The sequence below is a fragment of the Eretmochelys imbricata genome, chromosome 2 (genome assembly GCF_965152235.1).
Source record: "Eretmochelys imbricata isolate rEreImb1 chromosome 2, rEreImb1.hap1, whole genome shotgun sequence".
Taxonomy (NCBI): Eukaryota; Metazoa; Chordata; order Testudines; family Cheloniidae; genus Eretmochelys; species Eretmochelys imbricata.
In genome coordinates this window covers 88,601,091-88,628,018 of record NC_135573.1, presented here as the reverse complement: position 1 = coordinate 88,628,018, position 26,928 = coordinate 88,601,091, and the positions used below count along the sequence as shown (strand labels likewise).

At 43.8% G+C, this 26,928-nt stretch overlaps 1 protein-coding gene across 3 annotated transcripts in view; it reads right to left on the bottom strand.

Annotated features, from left to right (window-relative positions):
- TWSG1 (twisted gastrulation BMP signaling modulator 1) overlaps positions 1-25,615 on the bottom strand; it is a 46,467-nt gene extending 20,852 nt beyond the window's left edge. The window contains exons 1-3 of one of the 3 annotated variants that reach the window (XM_077810437.1): positions 25,475-25,606; positions 22,716-22,782; positions 21,987-22,151 (exon numbers count right to left, since the gene is read on the bottom strand). In XM_077810437.1, coding sequence (XP_077666563.1) covers positions 21,987-22,109 — 123 coding nt within the window. In that variant the 5' untranslated portion in view covers positions 22,110-22,151; positions 22,716-22,782; positions 25,475-25,606. Of the gene's footprint in view, positions 1-21,986; positions 22,152-22,715; positions 22,783-25,019; positions 25,132-25,474 lie in introns of those variants that run through there. The other 2 variants (XM_077810436.1, XM_077810438.1) reach the window with 2 other exon arrangements.
- Positions 25,616-26,928: the final 1,313 nt, after the last annotated feature.

Here is a 26,928-nt window from a genome sequence, read left to right as displayed (position 1 = left end):
CAGAATCAATCACAGAATTATAGAAATGTAGGTCTGGAAGGGACCTCAAGAGGCCATCTGGTCCAGCCCCCTGCACTGAGGCAGGACCAAGTATGCCTAGAAGACCATCCTTGACAGGTGTTAGTCTAAACTGTTCTTAAAAACCTCCAATGACAGGGATTCCACAACTTGGAATCTATTGTCTATTCCAGTGCTTAACTATAATTAAAGGTAAGAAGTTTTTACTAGTTTTCCTAAAGCACGGTGCTCAGAACTGGACAGAGTACTTCAGCTGAGGTCTCACCAGTGCAGAGTCGAGTGGGACAATTACCTCCTGTGTTTTACATATGCCACTCCTGTTAATACAGCCCAGAATTATGTTAGTCTTTTTTGAAACTGCATCACATTGTTCAATTTGTGATCCTCTATAACCCCCAGATTGTTTTCAGCAGTACTACCATGTAGGCAGTTACTCCCCATTTTGTAGTTGTGTATGTGATTTTTGCTTCCTATGTGTTGTACTTTGCACTTGTCTTAACTGAATTTCATTTTGTTGATTTCAAACCGATTCTCCAATTTATCAACGTCGTTTTGAATTCTAATCTTGTCTTTCGAACTGCTAGCAACCCCACCTAGTTTGGTGTCATCTGAAAATTTTATGAACACACACTCTACTTCATTATCCAAGTCATTAATGAAAATACTGAACAATACTGTACGCAGGAACGGAGGTTGCAGGACTCCCCTAGGCGTGTCCCCATTTGACAGAGAACCATTGATAATACTATTGGAGTACAGGCTTTCAACCAGTTGTGTACCCACCTTATAGTAATTTCATCTAAACCACCTTTCCCTTGTTTGCTTATGAGAATGCCATGTGGGGCTGTGTCAAAAGCTTTACTAAAATCAAGATATATCATGTCCGTAGACTCCCCTCATCCATTAGGCCAGTAAACCTGTCCAAGAAGGAAATTAAGTTGGTTTGGCATGTACCAGAGCTGTGTTGTGGCAGTGCTCGCTACTAGGCCATTCTCCCTTCCAGAACCAGGAATAAAACCCAAGATTCCCTGATCATCAACATTTCTCTGCTTTTGAGCAAAAAGTTGTGCAAACCACTGACAAAGTGTGGCTAGGACCTTTAGTGGCTGGACCACATAGCAGATAACACCCTACGGTTAGGATATAGATATTTAGGCCTGTCTGTAAAGGCCTATACTCTAAGAATTTAGGTGTATTCTTATCACTTGGCTAGTTACAGAGGTATAAAAGAAAGAATCAAAATCACTGTCTGCCGGTGTAAGAGCCTTCTCTTACTGTGACAGTCTGAGGCCCTGTTCTTAGGCTAAGGCCTTTGGCTAAGCAGCAGAGGCAGCCATAAGCTGGGAAGCGAACGGTCACATCCTCACATTCCAAACTAGTCACATTGAAATAAGGTGCTATTGGCACCTTACAATACAATCCTGTCCTGATAATGCCTATCGCCTCCAGAGAAAGGGAAGTGCCTAGAAGATGTAAAAGGAAACTTAGTTTGATAGCATCCTGTCTGGCAAGAACTCACTTATCAATAGCTGGGATGTGAAATCCTCATTTCTTTGTTGTTCTGTCACTGTAGTCCCCATTTCCCTATTGTTTGTCTGTATAATCTCTGTCTGGCTCTGTGATTGTTTCTGTCTGCTGTATAATTAATTTTGCTGGGTGTAAACTAATTAAGGTGGTGGGATATAATTGGTTACATAATCATGTTACAATATGTTAGGATTGGTTAGTTAAATTTCAGTAAAATGATTGGTTAAGGTATAGCTAAGCAGAACTCAAGTTTTACAATATAGTCTGCAGTCAATCAGGAAGTGTGGAGGGGGGAGTGGGAAATGGGAACAGGGAATGGGGGTGGGGAAATTGGAATCATGTCCTGCTAAGGGCAGGAATGGGAACAGGGCCACAGGTAAGGGGGACACTAAGGAAGGAAACTGGAATCATGCTTGCTGGAAGTTCACCCCAATAAACATTGAATTGTTTGCACCTTTGGACTTCGGGTATTGTTGCTCTCTGTTCATGCGAGAAGGACCAGGGAAGTAAGTGGGTGAAGGAATAAGCCCCCTAACACCTACTATTGCTACAAGTTTCTTCTTCAGCTTGAGTTCCCCTTCCTCATTACAACCCTTCGCTTCCAAATTCCAAGGTCAGAAGTTAAAACTTTGAAATAAGTAAAACTCTTGTTTACATGATGGAGTGGAAAAACACTAAACATTTTTAATTCTTTACCCTCTGCCAAAATTAGTGGTGCCAAGAAGCATCTTAACAATTTCTGTATCAACTGTCTTGGGAGAGGATCACTCAGTTATACTGAAGAGTATTTAAATAGGTTAATTTAATCTTTTTTAAGGGAAAATGCTTATCAACATTAAAACATTTTTCTTCTTCCACTTGAAAAAACAGAAGGAGAGGTAAATTAGTACTATGCACAGCTCCCTACTCCGCCTCCTCAGAGTTTGGAAAGGGAATTGTCTTTAGGGCAGGAACTGTACATTTTTTCCATATATGTTTTTCTAACCTACACTTTCAGTTTTTCAGACTGACTCATCCACACTGGATATTTGTAAATCTTTTTAAAGCAAGCTAGCATGAGACCTGGGTGAAGTAAAGCAGAATGAAAACTGTACCTTATTGATAGCTGAGGGGATGGGAAGATATAGTTGAAAAAATATTACTCATAAGCTTGGCTACTTTCCAAACTGAACTGTTGAAGGTACATCAAAGAGTAAATTTTACTAGACAAAAATAGGTCTTTTAACATAAAAATATAGCATGAAGTGGGAAAGAGACATGTTCACACAGTGAAGATTTTTCTGCTCTGAAGAACAAGATTTAAAGGCCATGTCTACACTACAGACTTTGGTTGACACAAGCTACGCTGAGTACAGATGCCAAAGTTTGTATATCGCTCATGCATAGTTGGCTGCTTGTGTCGGCACTGGATGTACTCACCAAGAGTGCTTGTATCAGTGCAAAGTGTGGTGCATCACAGGTAGATATCCCAGTGTGTCATGCACCACTGTCCTGCCTTTTGGGAAATTTTCTCAATGTGTTGTGAGAAAGCAATGATGTGCCCAGGGATCTCTGGGACCTAAAGGTCAAGGTTTCCAGCATGCAACTTTCTCTATCCCATAATGCCATCCATATCCCATAATTTTCATGTATATTTTTTAAATCCCACAAACCTGCTTGGCATTTTTCACTGTCATCCATCTCTAACAGAAGCCAGGAGCCTGCAGAGCTCTGCGCTATTCTCATGAACATTACAACTACAGCATGCTTGATTCTTCCATATTTGCAGACCCACAGGAAGTACTGCAACAATGGGGGACATGATGATTTCTTTGAGGATAGTTTGCTAAGGGACACAGGAAAAAACAATTCAAGGTTGGTGATGGTGTTCACAGAGCACAGCAGACAGTAGAACACTGCTTTTGGGCCCAAGAAAAGGAAAACTGACTGTAGGATCACATCCTAATGCAGATTTTGGACAACAAGCAGTGGCTACAGAACTTTTGGATGTGAAAGGCCACCCTGAACTCATGCCAGTCCTCCAGCGCAGGGACACCAGAATGAGATCTTCATTGATAGTGGAGAAGTGAGCGAGGATCGCATTCTGGAAGCTTGCAACACCAGATTGCTATTGGTCAATGGGAAATCATTTTGGAGTTGGAAAATCCATAGTGGACTATTAATCATCTCCTGCTATGAAGGACCGTGACTCTTGGCAACGTGCAAGACATAGTGAATGGATTTGCAGCAATGGGGTTCCCGGAGTGCAGTGTGGCAATAGACAGCACACATATCACCATTTTGGCACCAGTCCACTAGGGTTGCCAGTTTGGTTGGATATATTCCTGGAGGTTTCATCACATGATATAATCTTTAATTAAAGATTAATCCTTAATTCCTGGAGAGTTAGCAATGCTACAGCCCACCTTGCCACAAAGTACATAAAAAGAAAGGGCTACTTTTCTGTGGTTATACAAACACTGATGGATCAGTGAGACCTAAGGGCTAATAGAAGAGCCCAATGTGAAGCTATGCAATTGAGGGGGGCTTTGAAAGAACACTTTAGTGGTCAGCCACAGTAGTGTTCTCTGCTGGACTGTCCTCTGAGCCTGGAATTTTGGGTGCTGCTAAGAAGTGTGTCGTGCTAGCTGTATATTTGTAAATACAACTAGGTGTGTTCCTGAAGCTAAGAATTATGTTGTTTGCTGTACATTTAGAAGTTTGCTTTGAGTACTGCTATGCATTCTGCAACATGAGTTTTGAACTAATGAAAATAATTTTATTCTCAAAAATAGAACTTTATTGAGCGGGGAAAAAAGGGCAGAAAAACAACATGCAAAATAGAGACAGTGTAATACACATTTTTAACATAAATTAACTTTACAATTGGAAAGGCAGTAAACATTTCTATCCATTTCAGTGCAATAATGTATTCAGTTGTGGCTACTACAAACTCCAGTGGTGGTTCTCACAGGTCAGCGTATGTGAAGCTGTGGTTTTCCTTGCTGTCCCCAGGTGCAGAGTGGTAGGGGTAGGAATGCAGCCTGTGATCCCACGTGGTATGTTGGGGAGCTCTCCAAGGACTGCAAAGGGTGGATTTTTGGACCTGTGGGTCAATCATAATCTGCAGCATTTGTGTTTGCTGCCTGAAAAACCCCTGGTGCATTTCCCTCTCCTGGCCCTGCTGGGACTTCTGAGCCTGCCTCATCCTCTCTTTTCTCCTCCATGCCGTCAGTCAGTGGTGGCCCTCCAAGTCCTTTGCTCATGATTCAATGCAGCGTTGGCTTGCAGGATCTCGCAGAACGTGTCAGCGTTCAAAAAAGAACTAGATAAGTTCATGGAGAATTGGTCCATCAATGGCTATTGGCCAGGATGGGCAGGCATGGTGTCTCCCTAGCCTCTGTTTGCCAGATGCTTGGAATGGGTGACAGGGGATGGATCACTTGACAATTACCTGTTCTGTTCATTCACTCTGGGGTACCTGGCACTGGCCACTGTCAGAAGACAGGATACTAGGCTACATGGGCATTTGATCTGACCCAGTATATCCATTCTTATGTCCTCCCTTGTCCTCTTCTTTTTCCTCTACACCAGCGTCAGGCATTCTGCAGATGTGGATGGGGGCACCCCTCAAAGCTGCAACGCCAGAAGCTACCGATAAAAACAGGCTGATGTGCCATTGAAATTACAGTCACAATGGAAAGGGAAAGATATGTTTTACAACGACCTTCCTTTATTCTTATCAATACTTTTAAGAAGACATGCTGATTAACACTTTAGCTTTGGAGTGCCTCTGCACAGCACTTCAACCCCAGCCATTGTGGGCATGGCCTACCAGGGGAACTATTTTCCCCAGGCAGCAGTGATTTTAGCTGGTATCTAGCACCTGAGGGTCACAAAGGCACAGAGAATACAGCTCCTACTGATGTCCCAAAGACATCCAGTCCCACATGCTGCTAGCCTGTTTACTGCAATGGTGCCAGCCGAACTCATTGCAGGGCATCAAGGGAAAGTGTCCTACTGCAGAGGAAGAAATAAGGCAGCTATCCCTAGAAACCTTTGGGAGAGGATTGCAGAGTATTTCCATGAACGTTTCATCAACCTCTCTGGAGCATAAACGGGATAATTGCATTCCTCCCCGTATAACCCAAGAAGGGAATACAAAGCAGACACAAAATTTGTCTCTGTTGTACCTCTACCTCTTCTTGTACGAGTAAAACAATGAAGAGTAGATACCTGCGTCTTGGTAACTTGGTGTTGGGCTGGGCCCCACCCTTAAATTTAAACATTGTAAGGGAAAATGAATGCACACATTTATCCAAGGTCCCTTTCCTTTCATCAAACTCCTCCATGCTCAGCAAGAGGGACTGGCTAGGCTGTGGCAGAGAGTTTTGAACAGATCCTGGCTCGCAGCATAGCTGCAGTCCCCTGCTGCATCTCCTTCCTCTTCCCTCTCGCTGTTCATGGCAGGGACCTCTTTCTCAAGCGCCTCTGAGGTATCCACAGTGCTCTGCAGGGTTCTGGTGGGGTCTCCACCCAGTATGGCATGAAGTTTGTTGTAAAAGCAGCAGGTCTGCAGGGTACCACCAGATCTATCGTTGGCCTCCCTGGCCTTGTGGTATCCCTGGACAAGTTCCTTTGCTTTCACACAGCTCTGCTGCTGATCCCTGTTGTACCCCTTTACTGCACCTTCTGTGCAATCTTTTCACAGATGTCCACTTTCCCCTGCTGGTCCATAGCTGTGCTTGCACAGCCTCTTCTCCGCATAGGCCCAGGAGATCCAATATCAATGGTCTACTCCAGGGAGAAGTGCATCTAGTGCGTGGTCAGCTGGGCAGTTGCACACAAGGGTGAGCTGCTAACTGTGCTCACCAAGGTGGGCAATCAGGAAAAGGCATTTCAAAAACACACAGGTGGTTTTATAAAGGTGGAATGGTGGCTTCCAGTCTCGGATGTCTGGGCAGTAAAGCTTACATTTGTGACCAGAGCAGGCACTGTTGCAGGGAACAGGGCATTGTGGGACAGCTACTAGAGGATTGTTAGGGTTGACACAGGTCACACTCTGTCTACACTCACACTGCATCAACCTCAATAGATTGACTGTGGCTCCACACCATTTGGGGAGGTGGTTTTACTACACTGCTGTATCGAGGTGCTCATGTCAGCCAGAGACAAACTGGAGTGTAGACACATGCACAAATAGATCAATGCAAGGCAACTTATGTCAACCTAACTTTGTAGTGTACACTCGGCCCTAGTAAATAACTGGAAAGCCTGTGTCTTTCCACAAAGGCTTTGAGAGATGCAGATATTAAATATCCTCTATTACAGACTTCAATTTCTGAGTTCAGTGAGAAACATGATCTCAGGGTATTGGCAACAGCTGAAGAAGCGAATGCTTTTTCTTCCCCCCCCCATAATTTAATATGAGAAAAATCTGTTGCAAGCAACCAGATGAAAATTATTTTGTTAACCCAATTTTATTATGTACTAGACCTACAACATATAAACATATCCAAAGTTTATTTGCGGCATAGCAAAAAAAAAAAAAAAAAAAAGTTACAAAATATTCTTTATTCAGTATTACAGTGCTGAAAAGACTTAAAAATCCTTTATAGCTGATTTAAGTGCTTAAGCAAAAAAATAAACAGCAAATCATCTTCATTGAAAAATACATCTTAAAACAAAATGAAATTATACCAGCCATGGTTGTTTCAGGCATGCAGAGTTGAGTTGACAATAAACTCTTTTCATTTCTTGATATAATAAACTCCTTTCTCAAGGAAAGATCTTTAGTCCAAGTTTGAATTATAACATATTTTGTCTCCTAGCTACAGCAGTCATTAAGAAATAGTGCATTTCAGTACCGAGTTCAAAGTAATTCTATACATCTGCTTAAGCTCTGGTAGATCTTACCAATGAAGACAAAAGTGAAACATGTTTCTTTTGTTACAAGTGCCTGGGGAGCAGGGGCAGGGAGGAGGGAAAATACTCAAGTTTTTAAAGGGTCTGCTCCTATGTTCAGAGTTAGTGTTTAATGCTAATATCATAATTTAATATGCATGTCTTTACCCAAATTCCCACACCCCTCCAAACTCTAGGACCCAGAATGGCTCCTGCCTCTGAAACCTGTTCGTTGCAGAGTGATTGTGGGAAAACCCCTATCAGAGAAGTTTCTAGTTTCAAGGGCTTGTTCTGTGTACTGAAGTGTGTGAAGGCGTGTACTACTTCGCTAAAGGGCAGACTGGAGCTTATAGCTGGAACAGTCTGGAGTGTAATGAATAAGACCTTACCCTGCTCTAGGGCAGACCTATATAAACAGGAACAGGAAGCTAAGCAAGGGAAAGTGGTGGGGGGAGTACAGGCCATGTAGTCTGTATTTGGTGGTGGTTTCTCAGACTTAAGGAAACCAGCCTCACCAGACTTGGAGTTACCAACTTTAAGTTTGGGAGTTCTGAACCAGGGTCCTGAGATGAGAACTGTATAAGTTTTTGTTGTAATTGCTCCTGTCCTGAAGCCTTGTTATATCGATGCTACAGTGCGATATAGTCAAGGTTGCATGACATCACAAGTTCTGTTTAAAGGTTGTCCTTTTTAAGGGCTTGTCTACTTAAAAAGCTAGATCAGCACACATGCAACTGTGCCACTGTAGTGCTTCAGCATAGGCACTAGCTACAGAGATGGGAAGAGTTCTCCTGTCAGTGTAGTTAATTCACCTCCCCGAGAGGCAGTAGCTAGGTTGACAGAAGAATTCATCTGTTGGTCTAGCGTTGTCTGCACCGGGAGTTAAGAGAGCGTAACTACGTCACTCAGGGGTGTGAATTTTTCATATTTCTGAGCAACATAGCTGGGTCAATTTAACTTTTTAGTGTAGACATGGCCTCTAAAGTTGACATGCTTAGTAGTATTCCTTTGAAATTCAGTGCACCTCAGGAGGGTGCAGTGTAAGGTTGATGACCCAGATTGGGGTAATTCGAGCTATGGGTTGTGGAGATATAAGTCCTGAAAAAACTGAATTTTTTCAGAAGTTTCTAGGTGGGTGGTTTTTTTTTTTTTTTTGCACAGAGCTAGGGATCAAATTACTGATATGATGTGGGTCAAAATGGTCTTTATCTGTCAACTTTTACCCAAGGTAGGGCCTGGCACCCACTAAAACTTTGTGAAATGCAAATTGAGAACAGTGTTTAAGAAAATGTACATTTTGTGTACATTGTGCATACACCAGTACAGAAAAATAACTAGAGGGCTTCCATTCCCACCATTTTATATGCTTGAAAGCTCAACTCTTGTACATGCTCTAAAATCTGAAAGGTTAATTTGACTGCTTTCAAATCTGGTGCGCTTTTTGGGTGTGCATGGTGGCATTAGTCTTTCAAGATTGGAATCATTTGACAGAGCGGGTCCTGATTTACAGGCCCACCAAAAAACAGTTTTCTTTTGCTGCCTTGTACTTTAAAGTGAGAGAGGTACTAATGACTGGATGAATCATAGACCTCATTGAGACTGATGGCTGTGAACACACCCTTCCATTAATATAGCTAAGGATAAGTTAATCACCAGCCTCTACCTAAGACAAAAGGAGTTCTGGACTGAGCATTCTGTTAATTGGTTTCTGTGATTCATCCAGGCACTACCACCTCTCACTTTAACAGTAAAAGGCAGCAGAAGGAAACCATTTTTTGTGTAGTCTACAAGGATTATGGTGCACACCCACAACTAAAGAGAAACATTTAAGAGGGTTTCTATGCAGCCACTTCATGCTCGTCTCTTGCCTGGGAATTTCAAGGAAATATGCCAATGTCATTGCCCTGATGAACAACCTGCCACCGCCATTTCTAGTCAAAGCCTTTGTACACCTGGGCAATAAAAATTTAATAACTCATTGCTTGCAACAAATTGTCTGTCATAACAATGGGTTATTTTATTTTAAAGGAAGGATTACTATGAACACAGAATAGTCAGCAGATTTTCTAACAAAAACTATTGTTTTACTGGGTGGGGAGGAACTGGAAACAGAGGACTATGTGTTTGTGGGGAACTGGGAGAGTGGTTGTGGCTACAGAGAAGGTGGGAAATATGGACCCTTCAAATGCAAGGCTGAGAATCTGTATTTTATTAGCCCCTGTGGGCGGGAGGGGTGCATGGAAGGGAGAGAGAATAGCGTTTCCAAAGATACACACTGCAGAGTTTGGAACAGAACATGCAGGAACCTTGATCACTGAAGGAAAAGAAATGTTTGTTCTACCAGGATTGCCAATGAGTGGACATTGGTCAATTCCCGGGTCACCAGGCTGAAGAAGTCTGCAGGAAAGCAAGGAGTACATCATGACCTGGGGATGGCTCATTTGGATGTGTTTTGCCCACTCTGCTATATCTAACCTGTGATATAAGAGGTTGCGATCCACTGGACACTATGATGATTCACTTGGGTGAAAATGATCTGAGCCTTACTCCTGGTGTGCTCTTCACACAATGTATGAGAACAGATTTGTACCACAGTGATTTGTGTCCAAGAACTGTGAACACTATGTGACAGTTTTCTCTGATTCAGCTGAGGGTCTGCATAACTGCTATAGTGATACTATGAAAACTATTAAATGTTGGAAGAACAATAACTGGGAAACTGGAGAGTCCATGGCTGACCACAAAATGCACATCGTATGGCACAGAACCATTACAAGCTCTGATAGATCATTGTTTCTCAGAGATGGGGTACATCTATTGGACAGAGCTCAGAGGATCTCTCTCTCTCAAACATAAAACTCAATATTTTGGAACAGAAACCCTGTCTGTGATTTCTTGCACCAGCCATGCCTCAAACTCCACCCTGCAATCACTCTGAAACATGATCAGGAACACCATTCCACTGTAATGTAGCTGTTGTTCGCGCCAGGAACTGCATGTCAGTCAGGTTGGGGAGAGGGTGGGGAGTAACAGCAATAGAAATGTTTGTACAGCAGGGAGCGAAGACTTCAGGGAGATGCATTCCTGCTTTGGATGGGGGGGGGGGGCGCGCAGGGGGAGACAGAGAGAGAAGATAGAATGCAGTAAATTGGTCAGGGTATGGCTGGGGAGATATGCCAAAGCAGGACCCAGTTGCTCGGGGCCGTAGGAGGAGGGTAGGCGGGCTGCCTGGGTGTGCAAATTGCAGGACATGATATCCTCAACGGCATAAGTGACTATGAACTCTTACCAACCCCATTTCTTTTCCTTTCAAAAAACTAGGAAATTCAACAGCAAAGAAGTGTTAATAGAGAGTTAAGGTTGCTTAGTGGTATGTCATTCTCTTGCAGAAAGTTGAGGTGAGCAAAACTCAAACTTCTAAAAACCAAGAAATGCACAGTTAAAGTTGCCCTTGTAACCTTAACTCTGCCCTCTTTCAGCAATGCCTGAATATGCCTCTTTACTCTGCCACCCACATGCTTGCTGAAATGCGCAAGCTCTTCACTTCCTTTTACAACCCATTTCACTCTCACCCACAGAATTCCATCAACACTATAAAGGACAAAAAGAAAAAATAAAAGTTTTCCACTTCATCTTACCGCTGTTCTCCTGGAGCTGGGAGAGGCGATTGGGAATTATTTGCCTAGACTCCAGGGGCAATCAGTGTGTTAGCTGTACCTACAGTAAATGGTACAGGCAACTGTTGGGTCCGCTTGGTAAAGGTGTGTTTCTGAGATGAGGATGAGTGAACTACTTTAAGGTGTGTGACAGAGCTGTGATTCTGATAGGAGATATATGTTTTGCACCCTCCCACGTGTGCAAGCAAAGAGAAGAGCTGCATATGTATCTTCAGGATCCAGTATGTATAATTTCAATGCAAAACTGTGTATGCTATATAATTAGCAGGTCACAGGGGTTTTATTGCAAAGGGCGTTGTCAGTAGCAAGTTGGGATATGAGAGCAGTCTAACCATTTATCTGCATGCACTCATGTAAAGTGAATGTGGTCGGTATCAGGCACAGCTGTACTGAATGGTGGGGCAGTAGTTTGCTCTCCTTGGTATAGGTATGTTTGCAAGATCTGGGGATTACTTTGAGATGTGTGACAGTGACCGTGATGTGAGGCGATCTAGGTTTTCCACCCTCATATGTAAACAAAGGGAAGAACTGCTTATATACTTTTAGGACCCAGTATGCATCATTTCAATGAAGATTTGTGTACGTTATGTCAGTAGCAGGGCACAGGGCTTTTATTACAAAGGCCATTGTCAGGAGTAAAGTGGAATACGGGAGGATTCTAATGTTTTAATGATGGCTAAGTGAAAGTGTAAGTTGAAATGGTACCTATGAGTAAGGTAATGTTTTAGTCATGGGTATTTACTGTACCATTTACTGTAGGTACAGCTAATACAGGCAATAAACAAAAATTCACAGCCTGTGACCTGTCCATGACTTGTACTATATAACCTTAACTAAATTTTGGGTGCTCTGGGGCAGGGGGCGGCCTGGGAGAGGGGGTGGTGGCGAGGCCCAGGACTTCTGCTGGTGCTGGGGGGTGTCAGGTGGCGGCGTGCTACCCGGGACCCGCACTTCTTCTGGGGGAGAGGGAGAAGGGAAGGGCGCACGGTGGCCTGAGACCGCTGCTGCTGCTGGGGAGAGAGGGGCAGCGGCCCGAGACTGCCCCAGCAGCGGCCAGTGCGGCTACCTGAGCTGCCCCCGGGCCAACCGCTCCGGCCGTTGCAGAAGTCACGGAGGCCCCGGAAAGTCAAGGAATCCATGACCTCTGTGACAGACTTGCAGCCTTACCTGTGAGTAAGTGTCGTCATCATAAATCAGCGATCCCTCGATTCGAGGATGATCAGTACCACAGATTTACATATGGGTCCTAAGATGACTCAGGAGTCCGATCCTGGAACCACAGATCCGCCTTCAGTAGGTACAGACATTTTCTGGAGGGTAGCTGCCTGTTGGGAGAAAGTTCTTTGTTTTCCTTCCTTCTCTCTCTCTCTCTCTTTTCAGCTTCGAGGGCAAGGCGCTTCTCCTCCAAGTGAGCCACTGCCTGATGGAGAATGTGGAGCCATTGGTGGCTTGCTCCTCCCAACTTGTGATGTCCACATTAGTTTTCTTGAGATACGCTTTCAGTGTCTTTGTAGCATTTCCTCTGATCGCCCGGGACCTCTCACCATGGGTGAGTTGAGAGTAGAGGATTTGTTTTGGAAGGCAAGAGTCTGAGGTCCGCACCCAGTGGAGTTGGTGCATGAGGATCATTGCTTCGATTCTGGTGACACTGGCTTCAGTCAGTGGCATTAGCGCAGAGATCTTCCCACCTGTTGTGAAGTATCTTCCGGAGGCATTGTTGGTGGTACCGCTCCAGACTCCTGAAGTGCTGTCAATAGGTCACCAGGTCTCCCATCTGTAGTCTCGGAAGCAAAATCAGGACCTGTACATGGCCTTCTTTGATTTGACAAAGGCCTTTGACTCCATTAATCGTGAAGCCGTGTGAAAGGTGCTGGCCAAATTTGGCTGCCCTCCAAATGTATTAAGGTTCTAAAGCTTCTTCATGATCAGATGACTGCCACCATTCTCTGTAATGGCCTGGACACGGATCCTTTTGTCATTAAAACTGGGGTTAAGCAAGGATGCATTATTGCCCCGACCTTGCTCTCCATCTATTTAGCAGTTATTTTGGTCCTTGTTAAAGACCACCTCCCCAGTGGAGTTGACATCCAATACAAAATAGATTGGTGTCTTTTTAATCTTTGATGTCTCCACTCTAAGTCCTCAGGGCGTCCATTACTGATCTTCAGTATGCTGATGACTGTGCCATCCTCGCACACACTGAGAATGACCTTCAGTCCACACAGGATTTTTTTTAATACAATCTTACCGAAGCATGGGACTCTCACTCAATATTGAGAAGACTAAAGTGCTCCATCAGCCTGATTCAGGCCTTGCACATGACCCGCCACAAATCACCATCGAGGGACAGACTATGGAGAGAGTCGAGTACTTCTGTTACCTCAGTAGCCAACTTTCTCAAAACACAAAAATCGACAGTGAGATCCAGCACAGGATCTAGTGCGCAAATGCTTCCTTTGGGAAATTGCTCTGATGCATTTTCACAGACCATGACCTACAGAAGCACACCAAGATCCACGTTTATAAGATAATTGTTATTCTTTCACTCCTTTATGTATGTGAAGCCGATGAGTGAGCGTAAGGGAGATATAAAAGACTGTGATGCAGTTCTTAAAGTGGAGATGTGTAGTATTCTTTCTGGGGAGCTGGCAAAGTGTGTGACTGTACACCACGATCTGAATCTTATAGTGCCAATGCATATTGAGGCATTGCTTGAAGAGGGTAGAGGGAAGATGAAGAAGGCTACCTTATTTTTTTCCTTTTTTGCTTTAATAGTGTTAGATGGAATCTTGTAGGCGAGAGTGAACTGGCTGCAGAAGGAAGTAAAGAGCTTGTACATTTCAACAACTGTGGGGTTGGCAAAACAGAATGAAAGGAAAGATGGATACCATCCTACATGAACAACAATCTGGATTTAGACAAGGGAGATCGTGCACAGACGTTATTTTCACCCTGAGACGGATTATTGAGAACACAATTGAATTTCAAGGCAGTCTTGCCATCAATTTTGTGGACTTTCAAAAGGCATTTGATAGTGTAAACAGAGAAACAATGTGGAAAGTTGTGGAATGATATGGAATTCAAACAAAATTAATTAACATTATGAAGGCATTCTAAACCAACTCAAAATGCTGCATAAAAATGGAAAATGGATTGAGTAAGCCATTCAGGATCAAGACAGGTGTAAGGCAGAGGTGCGTCCTGTCTCCTTTTTTTGTTTATGCTAGTCATCGACTATGGATTAAAATAATGCGACAGTGATACATAGGGCCTAAAAATGGAACAATTCAAGGTTATTTGAGCTAGATTTTGCTGATGACATCACTCATCAATTAAGATGCCAATGGACTACAAAAATGTACAAACCAAGTCAAAGAAGTAATGGAGAAGATAGGTTTGAGATACAATGCAAAGAAATGTAAAGTCATGTTAATGGGGACTACAGGGACAGAAATCAAAATAGAAGAAGAGAAACTGGAGAAGGTGGACAATTTTACATATTTGGGAAGTACCGTCACCCAAGATGGTACTAGTTCTAAGGAAATAAGAAGAATCAGGAAGGCAAACACTGCATTTGGAAGACTCAAAAACCATCTCTCTCAAGACAAAACTGAACATGTACAAAGAGTTGTTATTGCTGTCACAACATATAGCAGTGAGATATGGCAATTTGCCAAGAAAGATACACAAAAGCTGGATGCATTTAATCACAAATGTCTGAGAAGAATATTGGGAACAACATATAGAGATAGGAAGACGAATAAAGAAGTCAAAAATTACTGGACAAGGCACCCTCTCACAAATAATTTACAAAAAAAAGATATCAGTGACTGGGACATGTGCTGAGAATGAAAAAAGTACACTTACCAAATACAACCCTTGAATGGAAGCCAGAAAACGCAAGAAGAAAGAGAGGAAGACCGCGAATAACATGGAAGCAAATAGCTCTGAACGACATCAAGCACCTCAACACGAAATGGGAAGGTTTGGAGAGAAGGGCAGTTGACAGGCAAGGATGGCAAATGTGGGTAGCCCAACTTTGCAGCAGAGCACAGGATGGACTAAGGTAAGGGGCTGGCAGACCAGAAGTTGCATAGGCAAACTGTGTTTGAATTTCACTCAACTCAACTTTTTGCAAGGGGATGACATGGCACCTAGCAACCCTTACCTCTGCATTAATATAGGGGGTTTTTTGCAATTGAAATAAAAGAGGGGATAAGCTACTTTGTTTATGTGTGCTGGCTTGTCCTTGACCCAGGCTTTTAGAGCAAAACTATTGCTGCCCCATCACGGGAAATGAAGGTGGTCACACCTGCAGTGCCACACCAGGCTACAAAGGGGCTCATAGGGACTGCACACACCTGTACAAAGGGACACAACCCACTGAGCATGTCTCACTCTGAGCACAGACACAGAGAACCACAGCCCATGAACTGACAGCTAATTTGTTATTTATTCATTTACTTTTAGGTGCACCTGTAAAGCATATAGACTGAACACCATGGGATGGTGTTCCATGAAGGAGGAGTGCTGGGCAGAGACGGGCTCCACTTAACGAAGAGAGGGAAGAGCATCTTTGCGAGCAGGCTGGCTAACCTAGTGAGGAGGGCTTTAAACTAGGTTCACCGGGGGAAGGAGACCAAAGCCCTGAGGTAAGTGGGAAAGCGGGATACCGGGAGGAAGCACAGGCAGGAATGTCTGTGAGGGGAGGGCTCCTGCCTCATACTGACAATGAGGGGCGATCAGCAGGTTATCTCAAGTGCTTATATACGAATGCTAAAAGCCTTGGAAACAAGCAGGGAGAACTGGAGGTCCTGGTGATGTCAAGGAATTATGACGTGATTGGAATAACAGAGACTTGGTGGGATAACTAACATGACTGGAGTACTGTCATGGATGGTTATAAACTGTTCAGGAAGGACAGGCAGGGCAGAAAAGGTGGGGGAGTAGCACTGTATGTAAGGGAGCAGTATGACTGCTCAGAGCTCCGGTACGAAACTGCAGAAAAACCTGAGTGTCTCTGGATTAAGTTTAGAAGTGTGAGCAACAAGAGTGATGTAGTGGTGGGAGTCTGCTGTAGACCACCAGACCAGGGGGATGAGGTAGACGAGGCTTTCTTCCGGCAGCTCGCAGAAGCTACTAGATCGCACGCCCTGGTTCTCATGGGTGACTTTAATTTTCCTGATATCTGCTCGGAGGGCAATACAGCGGTGCATAGACAATCCAGGAAGTTTTTGGAAAGCGTAGGGGACAATTTCCTGGTGCAAGTGCTAGAGGAGCCAACTGGGGGGGAGCTTTTCTTGACCTGCTGCTCACAAACCAGGAAGAATTAGTGGGGGAAGCAAAAGTGGATGGGAATCTGGGAGGCAGTGACCATGAGTTGGTTGAGTTCAGGATCCTGACACAGGGAAGAAAGGTAAGCAGCAGGATATGGACCCTGGACTTCAGGAAAGCAGACTTCGACTCCCTCAGGGAACAGATGGGTAGGATCCCCTGGGGGACTAACATGAAGGGGAAAGGAGTCCAGGAGAGCTGGCTGTATTTTAAAGAATCCTGATTGAGGTTACAGGGACAAACCATCCCGATGTATAGAAAGAATAGTAAATATGGCAGGCGACCAGCTTGGCTTCACAGTGAAATCCTTGCTGATCTTAAACACAAAAAAGAAGCTTACAAGAAGTGTAAGGTTGGACATATGACCAGGGAAGAGTATAAAAATATTGCTTGGGCATGTAGGAATGAAATCAGGAGGGCCAAATCGCACCTGGAGCTGCAGCTAGCGAGAGATGTCAAGAGTAACAAGAAGGGTTTCTTCAGGTATGTTGCCAACAAGAAGAAAGCCAAGGAAAGTGTGGGCCCCTTACTGAATGAGGGAGGCAACCTAGTGACAGAGGATGTGGAAAAAGCTAATGTACTCAATGCTTTTTTTGCCTCTGTCTTCACGAACAAGGTCAGCTCCCAGACTGCTGCGCTGGGCATCACAACATGGGGAATAGATGGCCAGCCCTCTGTGGAGAAAGAGGTGGTGAGGGACTATTTAGAAAAGCTGGATGTGCACAAGTCCATGGGGCCGGACGAGTTGCATCCGAGAGTGCTAAAGGAATTGGCGGCTGTGATTGCAGAGCCATTGGCCATTATCTTTGAAAACTCGTGGCGAACGGGGGAAGCCCCGGATGACTGGAAAAAGGCTAATGTAGTGCCAATCTTTAAAAAAGGGAAGAAGGAGGATCCTGGGAACTACAGGCCAGTCAGCCTCACTTCAGTCCCCAGAAAAATCATGGAGCAGGTCCTCAAAGAATCAATCCTGAAGCACTTACATGAGAGGAAAGTGATCAGGAACAGTCAGCATGGATTCACCAAGGGAAGGTCATGCCTGACTAATCTAAACGCCTTCTATGATGAGATTACTGGTTCTGTGGATGAAGGGAAAGCAGTGGATGTATTGTTTCTTGACTTTAGCAAAGGTTTTGACACGTTCTCCCACAGTATTCTTGTCAGCAAGTTCAAGAAGTATGGGCTGGATGAATGCACTATAAGGTGGGTAGAAAGTTGGCTAGATTGTCGGGCTCAACGGGTAGTGATCAATGGCTCCATATCTAGTTGGCAGCCGGTGTCAAGTGGAGTGCCCCAGGGGTCGGTCCTGGGGCCGGTTTTGTTCAATATCTTCATAAATGATCTGGAGGATGGTGTGGATTGCACTCTCAGCAAATTTGTGGATGATACTAAACTGGGAGGAGTGGTAGATACGCTGGAGGGCAGGGATGGGATACAGAGGGACCTAGACAAATTGGAGGATTGGGCCAAAAGAAATCTGATGACGTTCAATAAGGATAAGTGTAGGGTCCTGCACTTGGGACGGAAGAATCCAATGCACAGCTACAGACTAGGGACCGAATGGCTAGGCAGCAGTTCTGCGGAAAAGGACCTAGGGGTGACAGTGGACGAGAAGCTGGATATGAGTCAACAGTGTGCCCTTGTTGCCAAGAAGGCCAATGGCATTTTGGGATGTATAAGTAGGGGCATAGCGAGCAGATCGAGGGACGTGATCGTCCCCCTCTATTCGACATTGGTGAGGCCTCATCTGGAGTACTGTGTCCAGTTTTGGGCCCCACACTGCAAGAAGGATGTGGATAAATTGGAGAGAGTCCAGCGAAGGGCAACAAAAATGATTAGGGGTCTGGAACACATGACTTATGAGGAGAGGCTGAGGGAACTGGGATTGTTTAGTCTGCAGAAGAGAAGAATGAGGGGGGATTTGATAGCTGCTTTCAACTACCTGAGAGGTGGTTCCAGAGAGGATGGTTCTAGACTATTCTCAGTGGTAGAAGAGGACAGGACAAGGAGTAATGGTCTCAAGTTGCAGTGGGGGAGGTTTAGGTTGGAAATTAGGAAAAGCTTTTTCACTAGGAGGGTGGTGAAACACTGGGATGTGTTACCTAGGGAGGTGGTAGAATCTCCTTCCTTAGAAGTTTTTAACATCAGGCTTGACAAAGCCCTGGCTGGGATAATTTAATTAGGGATTGGTCCTGCTTTGAGCAGGGGGTTGGACTAGATGACCTCCTGAGGTCCCTTCCAACCCTGATATTCTATGATTCTATGACTCTAACTCCCACTCCCTGAAAAAGAAGTTGGTTGCTTTAGCATCTTATGACTTCAATTGCTGACTCCACTAAAATTTCATCAACATGGGAAGGAACTTCCAGTAATAGTAACAGCTGGCTAAGTAAGGTACATGCATGACTGCAGAAATCTAGCTTCATGGTCTTGCACTGCTTATTTTCTTAAAAAACAAAACAGCCCTGCACACACATTCACACACATAAAAGCTAACCCTCAATTCCTCAGACATGAGACTGTTAAATCTTTGTGTCTTCTAAACATTTGAGATAGAAGTCCCAACTTAATTTATTATAATGTTTATTTAGAGAAAAGACTAAAGGGATACAGAATTCTAGCCAGCAAACCAAGGGCACAAATGAAGCAACTGTACTTGAAATATACAAGAAAAGCTTTATGAATATGAAGTTGTTGATCTCATGCTCTTTTCTGTTATGGTTCTAACTAAATAAATATTTATGTGGGGACCACCCTTAAGCACTGCAGTTTGTAAGGAGTGGTAGTAATGACTGTACTGCCTTCCAGTCATGCTGGCAAAAATATTTACATAACTGTGGGCTACATATGAGAGAGAGCATGTGTTTTGTTTCAGTATTTCTTCAGTCCAGGTGGCCTCACTATCTGAACATAAAAATGACAAATATTCACATGCTTCAGCAGTACCACAGTAATATTAAAGAGACATTATCCATATTCCAGACCACAAGTTGTACCTATTTTACGGCTGTTCTACTTTGATAGGGAAAATCCTTTATATTCCAGATTCAGTATCTAGTAGTTTTACTTATTTAAGTTCACAATTCCATTACCAAGAAAATTTTAAGAAAATGTAAAGTTACAACCACCACCCGCCGCATCCTTATACTCAGGGCTCAGTCAGAAATAATACATATTTCACTTAGCTTTCAAACACTAGTCCCAGAGCTATGCTAATATCTTAAGTGCTTGTGCTGCGGAAGCACAGAAGCAAATAAAAGACGGTATAATGCTTTAGAGGGACAGTCAAGACTTTAAGAGTTATTCTATTCATGAGCTGTTTTAGGTTTGCACCCAGGTTATCCCTTCACTGTTCCTACCTTTTACTGAAGCACATCATTCCTGTTCATAAGATGAAAGCAGACAAGCAGAGTAGATGAACAGACCACGTATTCCTCAGTTGTAGAGACACCCTAAATTACTGTAGGGTCTCAGTACAATTGCACATATTTTGCATTCTTCATTTTAGGGAGATATTTTAAAGGGATAGAGATGACCATGTGAATTTAAAAGAAACATAAAGGTAGGTTAGATGTTGGGCCTCTAAAGCTCAACAGTATCCCTATGTACTCCATTAAAACCAGATGAATGCTTGAGAGAGAGAAATCAGTGTTTGACAACTTAAATGGACAACAGGAAGGGGAAAAAAGTCTTATTTTCTAATATAAGGCCTTGTCTAGACTTGGAATTTGCTCTGAATACCCATCATTGTAGCTGCACTGGTGCTAACTCTAGTGCAGAAAGGCAGAGCTGTTATTTGTACAGGGGGAGCTTTACCCTGTTTCAAGCAGGGTTAACCTCCACTAGTGCAAACAGCAACTAGGCCTCTCTGGGCTGGAGAACATAGCTACACCAATCGCTGTAACTCACGCATATCCCCAATTTGCACAAGGCCTAAGAAGGTATTACAAACTATGAAATGTAAACTTTTAAAAAGGAGATCTATCTCAGTAGATGACAGTGTCAATTCAAGACAATGCATATAAGCATTTGCTATGGTTCTCTAAGTCACAAGTCTTTGAAACTGAAGTTCTTTCAATTTTATGGTTCTATTTGCAGGGATGCTAAGCACCTGCAATTCCAATCACCATCAGTAAGAGGCATAAGTGCTCAATGCCTGTGAGTATCCGGATATTTACTAAGTAGGCATTTTAAACTGTTTTATCCTACCAATTATTCCCAAAACAAATAAGTTGTTAGAGAACTTTACAGTAACTAGATTTCAAATGCACTGTACATTTTAAAATTATAATTGGTATACTCCTTTTAAAGAGGTTTCAAGTGCAGTTACTCAGAAATGAGACAATAAAAATGATTCTTACAACACATCAGCTCTCTGTAGACATTGAGTCCCATCTGGTAGCTCTACTTCCAAAAGTACATTTTTTCTTTAAACAAAACCAAACCCCACTCCTGTTAGCACTTTTCTAGCTCATCCATTATCCACAGAATTATTAAGTAGTTTCCAGATGCAGCAACTTACAGTAATAGAGGCAACGCAGGAGCCAAAAAAACCAGTTTGGTTTTCAGATCCCAGGGCGAACATGCATGTTTGGCAAAGGTTTTTATTTGTAAACTGTGCAAATTTTATATGGAAGTCAATGAAACAAAGTTGGAAACTCTTAATGTTGTTTTTAGTCACTTTTAAGACTATAGCATACTTTAAGTAAACAGACAAAATACATTGCAGATGTGACATTTTCTCTCTCCTCTCCCTCATTTCCTAACTTCACTCATCTAAAACCTGAGGTTAATTGTAGAAAAAGCATTGTGCTCCACGGCCTGCAATTTCTGATGCTAGTACATCATCCTGAGCTGAGGTGCACATTAAGAATTCTTGGCCATCATTTCCAGCTGCCATATTTATTTCTACAGCTGTCACAAAGCAAAATTTAAAGATTTCCTTATACATCTAGGAATCTGAAGAAGTTTCCATGTCTACATGAGACAGTTTTAAAGAGCTTTAGAAGCCTCATGGAAAACACTGAAAGCATCCTAATTTAAAGAAGCAAACTTAATTCGGATGTAGGTTTTCTGTAGTTCTCTTCTTTGCTACTAGGATTATTAAAAGCGTGACTGGTACCTGTTATAACCCAGATGAAATTAGAATCTTTTGTTAGTAGTACAGATTTCAGAAAAAATACAAACCACATCCCCTCCCTCTTCTGTCACAAACAAAGGAATCCACCTTCATCGGCTTTATAACGTACAGGAGTCAAATGAACTCTTGTTTTGTGTTAGTGTTTAAATTTGGAATTAATGTTTTCATGAAACCATTCTTAGCAATAAAATTAGAGAAAATATGTCAGAAATATAATTGCTTATAAAGAGAATGAGGATTCAGCTGCCGTTCAAAGTACTAATAAGCAGCTAAGCAAAATAAAGTTTGTTTTTTATTTCAGCATATTTCAGTATCATTGGATATTGTTTATTTAAATCGCTGAATCTATTTGAAAGACATAGTTTCAGAATTTGTTTTTAAGTCTTTAGGGTAAAGAAAGGAAATACCTGTATCAGACATTTACTGACATCGCTAGCACAGAGAGCCTTATTGCAGCCCATTGATGGTGGAATCCATAATAAGAACAGCAGGATAGTTACTATAGGCACTGTGACGTACTGTGACCTCATGATTTCCTGCAGGCAGTCAATTTCTGGAACCTCCAATCAGCACTGAAATAAGAAAAAGCAACTGAAAATACTGTATTTGCTGGAGTAGAAGCCAAATCCTTTTTGTTTTTCTCATGTAATTCCTTTAAACCAACTTTAAGGGTTTGGCAAGGTGGAGTGATTTAAATCAAGTTGAAAATTGTGACATCAGTGTGAAGTTATGCTATTGCAACATTAAACTTTATAATAAATTAAAGTATAAATGTGTGGGTTTTCTTAATTGCCACTACTGATTAGGGAATCTTATTTAAATGTTGTAAATCTGCTGTATGCAAAAAAAAATGTTTTTTAAAGTATTAAAATTAAGGGCCTGATCCTGCAAACCCCCAAAACAGCTATGTTACTTTACTCACACAAATACACTTAAAGTATGTACACAGGTGTACGGAGCATCAAGAGCTAAAATTGTTTTTTTATCAAAAACTTCTTAGTGGCATGAAATCTTTATCACTTCAAAACAAAACCACTTCAGTGTTAACAATAAGATGTTTAGACTTTCAATATATTAACAATACACACATGCCAATATTTCAAAAAGAGCCTAAAGTTAGGCTCCTATACCTGTACCTTAAACACTTGAAGGTGGGATTTTTTAAAAGCACATAAGTGACTGAAGTCAATGAGACACATGCACCTAAAATTGGACGAATATAGCTTGGTCAAAGAATTTCAGCTTCCTTCACTTCTGGAAGTTCAGTATATCGGTAGACGATATGGTTGCAAATACAAGGTGTTTGACTTCATTATTTATGTTATTAAAATAGTTTATGGACCCCAATTATAAACCAGGACCCCATTCTGGTAGGCACTGTACAAATACATAATAAAAAGTCCCTGTCCCAAGGAACTTAGAATGAGCTTGTATTGTTCTTATGGTAAGGATGTTAATGAGGCCCTAGATTTGTCTTGTTCAGCATATACGAACCTTTTAGTAGAAAAAAAAATTCTATGTAAACTAAAATTCTACTAGCAGTTAGAAAACTCATTAAAAAACAAGTACAACATATCCACTTGAGCAATTTAACACTATAAAATGGGAAGAAATTAAATAAATACCAATATGTAAATAAAAATTATTTAAATACAGAATATCATTTAAAATTAAGAGTTATTTTTTAAATAAAAAAAAAAGTATTATTTGTATCCAATCAGAGTTTTGGGGGGATTCCCCAATTCAATCCAGGGGCATATACAAAGAACAGAGGATCTTTCACACAATCAAGAGCCATTTAGTTTCACTGTTTAGTAGTTAATCAAACATACACAAAGCTTGATGTTCTATCATAAATTATAATCCTGATTTAACAATAAATATCTTAATCAAAAACAGCAGGAACTAAAATAAATATATGGTAAGTAAAAAAGTACTTATTTTATAAAGGAGAAGCTCTGATAGATTAGTGAATAAAGATATGTTTTAACACAGCATCAAATTGTTTCAATGCCATCAATCTGGATTTAGTCACTGTATATCAAAGGGCTTCCGAATACACAACTGGCTAGATGTCACTGATATGAATACACTGCAATGGAGTTATATTAATAATTTAATACAGATGTGTGTTGTGGGGTAGGTGGCTAACAATTTCCATGCTTCACTGCTTATTCTTAGTTGCCACTTACCCTTTCAATCTACATTTTCACTACACCCCATTCCCTGCTTGCCCTCAAACCTTTCTCACTGGCTGTCTTCATTCCTTACCTATATTCAGTTTCTGCCTGCTACCCATCCCTCTTGTTTAACCTTTCATAATTCAGTTGGCTCATTCCCAGTTACTCACATCCTAAACTGAACACTAAAGCTTGATTTGGAAGGTCAATTTTAAGTCTGGCTTAACTAACACTAGTTACTCACCTTGTATCTACACTATGAAAAGTGGTCAACACCTTTAGCTCAATTTCAGGTGATTGAGTTAGCTAAATTCATCCGAAATGTCCATTTTTTCTAATCTAAACAAAAGAACCATGACACAGGGGAGAAAAATACCCCTGAAAGGTCCACCATGAGTACTGGAGATTAACTCCCTTTCCCTGCACAAACATCTGGTACTGCTGTCCAAGAGGCTGCTACGGCAGCAAAGGAGTAGATCACTCTCTTTCCATGGGTCTGGATCAACATGTGATTGGTAGGAATGATGTGGAGAAATGAGGAGCAAGGTAGTTAACTGTAATCTCTTTGGGACAACCTCTTTTTGTTCTGTGTTTGTACAGCACCTAGCACAATCAGGACCTGGTCCATGACCAGAGAGCCTAAGTGCTACAATAATATAAGGTCACTAGGGCCCTGGTACAGCAGAGCGCTCCCCTTCACTATCTACGTTGATCTTGCCCCTTGAAGTGGCTGAAAGGGTGGTGGTCTGTATTTCATATCATTTGGTTCCATACACAGAAATAAGACTGAGGTCTCTGTTCCTCAGAGATTCATTTTGTCCTGGGTGGCTAGGTAGTTTTCAAGTGAATGACTATACAGAAACTACTCACAAATATATCTGATGCCAACTTGAACTTGATCTCCCGAACAACATGAAATATGCATAAAAAGGTTGGAGGGTTTTTTGGTTTTTTTGCAATTCAACCATTTCCCCCTAAACATTTGTCTACGAACTCATGTGCTAAGTGCTCACAAAACACTTTGAATTGACTTAATACTCCACGGAGAACACTCCGAGCTCACCCACACCCTGCCCTTCTAACCGAGTCACCATTTTCCTACCAAAGATGGCCCTGGCACAGGCCTCCCGGGGCTGGCGACAGAGAGGGAAAACAAGCCCAAACCGTTTTAGTTTGCTTCTGATAGTTTCCCAACCTTCTCTGGGGCAGGGGTGCCGGAACAATGCGTACGGCGGGGATGCGGAGAGCCTTTGCACCAACCTGTAAACCCCGCATATGATGGAAACTGCGGGGCGAGGTTCGGGGGAGGCAGCCGCACCACCCACAGCCACAGGCAGAGCCAAGAAACAGCAGCAACTCCCCGGCCCATCCCCACCCCCCTTTCCCGGGAGCGTGTGCCAGGCGGCGTTTCGGGGCCGGGCCGGGCCGGGCCGGGCCGGGCGTGTTTCCAAAACGCCGTTAAAAGGCAGCCATGGCCTCCCCAGCGCAGACGAGCGCCCCCTGCCTGGGGGTGTCCAGCCTGTCTACAAAGGGGAGCAGTTCGCTTCGAATCAAAGCGGAGCGAGTCGGAGCTCCTGAAAGAGCCGCAGACGCGACGCCCACCCCGCAGCCTCGCTCCTGCTCCCCCTTCCCGGCACCGGAGCCCCCCCGATCTCCTAGCCCGGCCGCCCCTCTCTCTGCGCGGCCCCTGGCGCCCCACCCGGCGGGTCTCTTACCCCAGGGCGTCGTGGGCTGGGCAGCCCCCCCTGTGCCTAGCGGCGGCTCGAGAGGCGGCGGCAGCGGCCGCGCTCGGCAGCCCGCGGCTTCCTTCGCCTCGGCCGCACGCAGCGAGGAGGCGGCCCGCGCGTCGCGCCGCTCACTCAGGGCCCGGCAGCGCCCCGCCTAGGGGCACCGTCAAGGGACAGGACCCTCCCCCGCTCTGCCTGGCGTGGGGGAGGGGCTGGCTCACCCCCCCCCCCCCCGCACTCACTTGGGGGAAACCAGGATGCCCCCGCCCCGCGTGCCTGGCTCTGCCTGGGCCCCCTTGGTCCCATCCAAGGAGCCCCAAGGAGGGGATGGGCCTGCTCCACCTTCCTCACCGGCTCCAAACCGGGGCCATTTCGCGGGTGAGTTTTGCCACAGTTGCCAGACTTTCCAAACGGGTCCCTGGGCGGCGCAGCCCCGGGGCACCGTCCACCTCCGCAGGAGACGGGCCCCTGGGGGCCCAGACGTGGCAACAGCTCCACACTGGACTGACTCCCTGGTGGAAAATCACCTTGAACGCCCTGTGCCGCGCTGGTCGCCCCGTCTCAAAAGAATTGTACTGGAATTGGAAAAAGTACAGAGGAGGGCAAGAGCCGGGATTAAGGGTGTGGAACAGCTTGGGCCTGAGGAGAGATTAAACAGGCTGAGACTGTTCAGCTGAGAAAAGAGAGGTGGGAGGGGGAGATAGGATAGAAGTCTATAAAATCATGACTGGTATGAAGAATGTGACTAGGGGGTTACTTATCTGTAACAGGAGGCTCTTCAAGATGTGCGATCCCTGTTTGTATTCCACCCATGGGTGGGCACGCGCACCATACCCAAGTCCAGAAGTGTTTCTTTGCAGTAGCCGTACACCCACATGTGCATAGTGCATGCTCAAATCTGAGGGTATAATAGGTCTTGCATATGGACACCTCTCCAGTGTCCCTCTTACTGTTGTGCAGTCCAGTCCACAGCAGGGGGGATGGAGGGTGGAGATTGGAATACGAATTGGGACTACACAGCTCACAAAACCTCCAGTTGCAGGTAAGTAGTCTCCTCTTTTTCTTCAAGTCGTGGTCCCTATATGTACTCCATGTGTGCGTGATTAGCGAGCAGTGATCAGTGCAGAGGTGGATGAGAGGATGCAATAGGAAGTGCAATCAGCAGTACAGCTTGGCCCACAACAGAGTTGGTAGCTGCTACTTGTGCGATGGCATTGTGGGATGTGGACGGAGTGCCAAGCTGTTGCATGACAGATGTCCTGCCATGAGATGTCAGCAAGGCAGGCTGATGTAGCTGCTTGCGCTTGCATAGAGTGCACTGTAGCTCCCTCAGGCGGAGGCATATTGGATTGTGTGTAGCATTCACGGATCCACCTGGAGACCTATTTGGAGATTCACTGGGAGGAGAGGGTTTGGCCCTTGGATCGGTTGGCAATGGCCAC